Source organism: Triticum aestivum, chromosome 5D, assembly GCF_018294505.1.
Source record: "Triticum aestivum cultivar Chinese Spring chromosome 5D, IWGSC CS RefSeq v2.1, whole genome shotgun sequence".
NCBI classification, from domain to species: domain Eukaryota; kingdom Viridiplantae; phylum Streptophyta; class Magnoliopsida; order Poales; family Poaceae; genus Triticum; species Triticum aestivum.
The window spans coordinates 211,322,574-211,329,526 of NC_057808.1; the positions used below are offsets into that span (position 1 = coordinate 211,322,574).

At 42.5% G+C, this 6,953-nt stretch overlaps 1 protein-coding gene across 2 annotated transcripts; it reads left to right on the forward strand.

Annotated features, from left to right (window-relative positions):
• The first annotated feature begins 303 nt into the window (after window positions 1-303).
• On the forward strand, window positions 304-6,498 carry LOC123120097 (protein FAM135B). 2 transcript variants are annotated; one of them, XM_044540112.1, is made up of 14 exons: window positions 304-939; window positions 1,394-1,485; window positions 2,325-2,479; window positions 2,567-2,631; window positions 2,745-2,931; window positions 3,461-3,724; window positions 3,842-3,975; window positions 4,110-4,302; window positions 4,379-4,438; window positions 4,515-4,766; window positions 4,845-5,103; window positions 5,184-5,389; window positions 5,496-5,546; window positions 5,657-6,498. In XM_044540112.1, the coding sequence occupies exons 1-14, from the start codon at window positions 707-709 to the stop codon at window positions 5,945-5,947; spliced, it is 2,442 nt and encodes an 813-aa protein (XP_044396047.1). In that variant the 5' UTR covers window positions 304-706; the 3' UTR covers window positions 5,948-6,498. The 2 variants fall into 2 exon arrangements, with proteins under 2 accessions (XP_044396047.1, XP_044396048.1); XM_044540113.1 differs by having other exon boundaries at window positions 745-939; window positions 2,312-2,479.
• Window positions 6,499-6,953: the final 455 nt, after the last annotated feature.

A 6,953-nucleotide genomic window follows, 5' to 3' on the forward strand; every position in this document is an offset into this window, starting at 1 on the left:
TCTCTTGACCCTGTACCCCTATATAAAGAGACGAGGAGCAATCATTGTAACCCCTGATCATTCATTAATAAAGCTAGTCTCCTCCATACTTCTCTGTGTCATTTACTTTCGCGTGTTCGACTACTTCAACTACGACGCTCGCTCTCGCTCCGCAAACTCAGACCGGACTCGCCGGCGGAGTTGCGGAACAAAATCGTCCCCTCCACTCCTCCGACTCCACGTGCACCCTACCCTGCCGTTCCCCCCAACCCAAACCGGTCCATCACTTCCAACTCGGCCGCCACATGTCTGTGACACGAGCCAGCCATTAAAAATCCCCTTCCCACCTTTCTCCCCTCCTCTCACCCTCCTCTTTGGCTCTTTCTCACCAGCTCCACCGCCGCCTCCTTCTCCCACTACTCCGCCTCCGATCTCCGGACCCTCCGGCGACCGGGCCCCACCACCCGGCCTCTACGCCGCCGCCCAGGCCCCACGTGCCAAACTAGCGCCGCCGCCGCCATTAACCAACTGCCTCGCATCATTCCTTCCCGATCTGCCAACTAGCCAAGCCTACTGACGTGCTACGCCGCCGCCCTCTTCCTCTCCCCCGCCAACGCGCTTGGCCTCCCCTGCATCCTACTCCCGCGGGGTCCCAAGCCCGAACCCTAGAGCTCGCTCGCCCAGGGATCGACCAAGTGATGCGCGGATCGGGGCGGGCGGCGCGGCCATGTTGGGCCGCATGAAGTGCCTCGTAGGCGGCGCCGTCGACCAGGGCAGCCCGCGGGGAGCCGCCAGGAGGGTCTCGCCGGCGTCCGGCCGCGTGCACAACGCCGCAGCCGCCGCCGCGGGGCCGGGGGGCAAGAGGGCCATCTGCTTCCGCCCGCCGGACGTCATGGAGACGGTGCACGAGGTGGCCGTCTACATCCACCGCTTCCACAACCTCGATCTCTTCCAGCAAGGGTACGAAGCCGTGTCTCGTGGAGATGCTCGCTTTTGGTCTTTTCTTTCCCGTGGATGTCTTCTTTTCTTGGGTTTAGTTTCACTCTTCTCTTTTCTGACTACTAAAGTTCAAAGTGGTTTGAGTTAAAAAAAGTTTCATTTTTTTGGTGACATGTAAAAAAGCGAGTACAAAGTTTCGGTACAAACTTAGTCAATGGTTTTTGGTTTGTCGGAGCATTTCGTGTTAATTCGATTATTCTTCTTTTCTTTTTTGCGAGTCTAAGACCTTCCCCCCCCCCCCCCCCCCCCCCCCCCCCCCCCTCGTACTGGCCAATTCTGAGTTTGTCCATTTTTGTGCTGCGAGATGGCATGCAGATCTTTGTCTCCACATTTCTGGATCTCCGAACCTTTTGTATTTTATGTTAACTAGGGAGTGCTGTTCTCTGTTGTGAAACGAGTATTGGGTTATGTGCAGATGGTACCAGATGAAGATTAGTGCAATGTGGGAGGAGGGTGAAAGCGGTAGCAAGACACCTGCTTCACCCGCAAGGGTGGTCCAGTACGAAGGTGCGCCCATCTCTTCTAACCAGGGACAGTGTGATGCGATCCTCTGCTTCAGTGCTTCTGTTAATTCCACATGATTTCAAGATGTTTCCATGGAAATACATGTTTAAATTGGTACCTTTGCAATGTGTGTAGTGAGCTAAAAGTTCATACTAACTGTTTGATTGTTGTCAATATTCAGTACTATAGTCGATAAGAACCATGCTACTGTTTTCTAGGAGTAATTCAGAAAAATGAAGTCTACCTATGTAAATGAGACTATTTGTTATGGTTTTAAGCTCTACCTTGCTTGTATAAATCTATCAACCTACCTTGTTGCAATCTACTCCTTCTTAGATAACATCAAGAGGCATGTTTTTATAACTGGATACGGACTGTACAAGCATGTCAGTGTCGTGCACTATAATTATCATGCAGAGCACATAATATGTATGTTAATCTTTGTGGAGGCTTGTATTCCTTCTAGATGAACTAACTTATTAAATTGCGATGAGTAGAAAATGCACCTTTGTCTGGTGATGAGACAATGACAGTAAGCTGAGATCACAACTAAAGGATGCGGCCAAGGCCCACCAAACAGTGTGCTGCAGTGTTATGGAGAATGTGATCTACTGATTTGTACTGGACCATCTGTTTAACATGGTGAAAATGTTGTACCAAATATCTGTGCACTCTCACCTAAATCACATATGTTTATGTCTATTTAACTTCATTGTACACGAAAACAAGTGTTACAGATTCCAAGGTTTTTTAGTTGGTTGCAATTGCTTGAAAGATTCTTTTGTTAGAGTCCTTGCCAAACATTAGCTAATAGATAATGACATGCTAGGTGGATTGTGCAGCTCCTGATGTCGGTGCGGACGATGCTTTAGGCATTTGGAGAATAGATGACGCTGATAACAGCTTCTACACACAGCCATTCAGAATCAAGTATGCTCGACAGGACATCTATCTATCGGTTATGGTGTCTTTCAACATACTCAACGGTGAACAAGAGGTTGGAAATTCGAATATTAGTATTCCTTTTTCTCTTTTGAATTAACTAATTGCAGCCTTATGAGAGCACATGTTTTATGTTTTCAAGGGTCCAGCAGCTTCTGCTGTGATATTGAAGTACGAGTTAATATATGCCCCAACACTGGAGAATGGGTGAGTATAGTTCTAATTTATATCTGTATTCTTTCTTCTGAGATTTAGTTCAGTCATGTGCATCTTATGGTTTTCATTTGCCAAGACTGATGGGGCTATTGCTTCTGTTTTAGATCTGATATCCAATCTTCTAGCGCTACATCTTCAGCTGCTGTACATGAATTTAGGATCCCACGCAAAGCACTCCTGGGCTCACATTCATATTGTCCAGTTCACTTCGATGCATTCCACGCGGTGCTTGTCGATCTGACATTACATATAGTGTACCTGAAAGCTGGTGCAAATAAATCATCATTGAAGGTACACAGGTTTGTGAAGCTTTAGCTTTAATGTTCTTTGAAAATGGTGCTCCTATGCAACTTGTGTGAGGCGGTGAGTAACTAGATGCCCTGAACAACTTTTGACAAAGTCACACAACCATAGAACTAGGTTGGTACTAGAAACTGTATGGCTGGTATCCACTAGGATTCATGTTCTAGGTTTCTATTCCTGATCTACCACTTGAAATTCAACTCCACAAATGTGCGGAATTTTATTTTAACATTGTGCCACAATTCCCAAGCGGTGTATTGAGAATATAAAAAAGTCTACATCGTTGATTTACTTTCAGCTCTTTAGGTTCATCACTTAGAAATTGTATCTACTGGATTGGCTGTAGTTTATGCTGCATTAGCAATCATGTAAATTACATCAACTTTCTATCGCTGGAGAACCAAGTAGTCCAGTACAAGTTTCCCAATTATCTGGCTCTGGCAACCTGATGGATGGTGTGATTTTATTTGTTATTATGATTACTTTCTCCTTGTAAATATGCCATTTTAATATGCAGATACCAGATCAAGGTTTACGCCCAACAGCACATCACATAATCAAGGCATTATTGGCTTCGAGGGAAATGTTACTTGAAGAATTGAAGAAAATCAGTGGTGCTGTTGGCAAATCAATAGAAGATTTAGATGATGCTGACTTAAGTCTTGGTAAATATGAGTCACTTCAGCCTTCAAAACCAGTCCATCCTGATTCTGGTAAAGTTTTCCCTGTAACTACCAAGGGTGTTGGGCATTTGGCTGGCATTTTACACGACTTTCTGGAGGTAAGTTTCATCATCCTTTTTATAGTGACCTATGAATGTGTTCATGATATGGGGACTTTTTTTTTGAGTTGGTATACTGGACTTGCTGATTGGAAATATTTATGCACAACTCTACAGAGACCCAACGATGTTGTTGATGGCACTACGGATGGTATGCTGTATACTCTTTCCCGTGAAGAGTTGTTAGAATTGTTTGTAACCGTGAGCAGCCAACTTTCACTTCTATGGAATGCATTCTTGAAATTTCATAGGTGAAGTTAACTGTTCTCTCACTTTCACTTGTTTTTATACTGTATTTGCACTGTCCATGGTCCTGATGGTTTCTCAGTTAACCTATTTTTCGAAGATATCATTTGCCCAACATTGTTTTCTCGTTTTACTGCAGGATAAATAAAACTAAGATACTGGATTACTTGCGGGACATTTGGGCCGTTGACAGGAAAGCAGAATGGTCAATCTGGACTAATCACTCTAAAATCGAGATTCCACACCGCTATTTGCGGAGTATGAGTGATGACCCACCTCACCGCCAACACTCCCTCCTGAGAGTTTCTGGTTCAAGGAAGTTTCATGAAGATGTAATTATCTCCCATTCATAAGTAGCATATATTTACCACTTCTTATAATCTCTTACTAGTTTACATCTATATGCAGCCTGTACAAAATTCTGCTTCACGGGCTGAGCTACACAGGAAGAGCATAGCCCAAATGAAGGTAACATTGTTTTTTGGAATAGTTTATGTGCACAAATGTTTATTGTAAACTGTTAGTAATTTGAGAAATCTTGCAGATCAACACGAGGTCTGTTCAAGATATGCATATATATGCTGATCCTTCACGTGTACCTGTTGTCCTTATAGAACAACATGTCATGGTTGTTCCACAACATGGTTCAAACAAGGATTTGGCATCAAGTTCTTCAGAACAGAAGGATACTATTGTGCTACCTAAACTACAAGGAGAGTCTTTGGTGCTGAAAAATATCAATGGTAAAAAAGGTGGACGCGTATTACGAGCTGTCATCTTTGTACATGGATTTCAGGCAAGTCCCATGCATCTGCTTTAATTCTCTGGAGTTACAGTATTGTTGGCTATAATTTATTGTGTTTATGAAAAGCAGGGACACCATTTGGATTTACGTCTTGTTAGAAATCAATGGCTTCTATTGGATCCTGGAGCTGAATGCCTAATGTCTGAGGCTAATGAAGACAAGACTTCTGGAGATTTTAAAGAAATGGGTGGCAGGCTTGCTGGGGAGGCTGTTGCATTCTTGAAAAAGAAAGTGGATAAGCTTGCAAGACATGGAGGCTGCAAAGAATTGAAGCTTAGTTTTGTTGGCCATTCCATTGGAAACATTATCATCAGAACTGCCTTAGCAGGTATTTTCCAACTTGTCAAATTCCAGTGAATCAATCAAGTGAGTCTTTAGGTGAATAACTATATTTCTGCATCCCTATAGAACCTGCATTGCAGCCATACTTGAAGAACCTCTACACATACATGTCGATATCAGGGCCTCACTTAGGTTACTGGTACAGCTCAAATTCTTTGTTCAATTCTGGTCTCTGGCTTCTAAAAAAGCTCAAGGGGGCACAATGCATCCATCAACTTACTTTCAGTGACGATCAAGACCCCCAGAATACCTTTTTTTATAGGCTTTGCAAGGTACACCCTGCTTCATTCTGGAATGTACTCCTTGCCAACTTATATACCAGATACATTTTCCAGTAAGAGTTAACCATGAAGTATTCTTATTGTTTTCTTCCTTCAGTCGAAGACACTAGAGAACTTCAAAAATATCATATTGTTATCGTCACCACAGGTTAGTCCATTTTCTCCTTTTGAACGACTTCAATTTAGTTGAGGATCTGAACTATAATCTGGGTGCTCCATGTCACTCACAAGTGATGATGTATTTCTTTGATCTACCAGGATGGGTATGTACCATATCATTCAGCAAGAATCGAGCTCTGCCCAGCTGCGTCGGCTGATAATTCAAGGAAAGGTCAAGTCTTCACAGAAATGCTGAATAATTGCTTGGATCAGATGCGTGCACCGTCGTCTGAAACTCGTATATTCATGAGGTGTGATGTTAATTTCGACCAATCTGCCCATGGACGGAACCTGAACACCATGATTGGCAGAGCAGCCCACATAGAATTCCTGGAGACTGACATCTACGCTAGGTTCATCATGTGGTCCTTCCCTGAACTTTTCCGATGACGATGACAATGTTCTCTCCCTCTTATTTGGGATGGCATGATGTTCCAAACCAAACCAAACCAAACCTGGATACTGCACTACTGACCAAGAAAGGAATATAAAGGTTTCGTCACCAAGATGGATAGCACTGTAAAGTTCCCTAGCAGTAACATTTTGCCAGTTTGTTAGATTTGATTTGTATAAATAGTTGATTTGTTCATTTCGATTTATAGCCCTGTAGATGTGAGATGTGCCGTCAGGTCTTGATAATCCAACGTCGTCTGGTGTGGTGTATTTTAACGCTGCCAGCCAGTTTAGGAGGGCCAAACAGCCAGTGAGCTTATGTCAAATAAGCATGACGTGTGTTTTATTTTCTTTTAATGATCACTACATCAGGCAGAGATCATTATCCGGTTCTTGCCATGTCATGTTGTTGATCTGTAACTGAATGTTGAGGATTCATTGGATGACGGAGAGTGTGCAGTCAAACTTGTATTACTTTGACTTTTGTTGTACAAATGCATTATTGAGATTGTAAGAATCAAAATAATATTCATTAATGTATTTTTTTACAGAGGGAGTATTTCTTTTTCATCTTTGACGAATAGCTAATGATAAAGAGTGTTGGTGTCCGAATGTTTCAGGTCGTCTTTGCTTCATAGCATAGGAATATATATCGTACAAATAAGAAAACTACAGAAAATGAGATGGTACGTATGGGTGATGTCACTTAATTAATTAATTCATAGGATAGGAACTTTTCCGTTAGGTATAGGCTAATATTTGTTTTTTTCAAATGTGAATGATAGGTTTCTATCCCACATAGGAATAGAATGATAGGTTTCTATCCCACATAGGAATAGGAATCTATTTCTACAATCAAATGACTTCAAAGGATTTTTCTCTATAAAATTCTTATCTTCTAGAATTCATATATAAAATTCCTCTAGATCAAAGGAGGCTTGAAGCGTAAGGTGAGTGTTATTCTAGATTATAAGGCCTCATTTGGTGTGAGTGTTTTTCTACT

What these genes read in the sequence shown, in the direction of transcription:
- LOC123120097 (XM_044540112.1), top strand. Translation starts at nt 707, where the DNA reads ATGTTGGGCCGCATGAAGTGCCTCGTAGGCGGCGCCGTCGACCAGGGC. An exon ending in CTCGATCTCTTCCAGCAAGG is followed by an intron (nt 940 to 1,393) that starts GTACGAAGCCGT and finishes GGTTATGTGCAG; the next exon opens with ATGGTACCAGATGAAGATTA. An exon ending in TACTCAACGGTGAACAAGAG is followed by an intron (nt 2,480 to 2,566) that starts GTTGGAAATTCG and finishes TATGTTTTCAAG; the next exon opens with GGTCCAGCAGCTTCTGCTGT.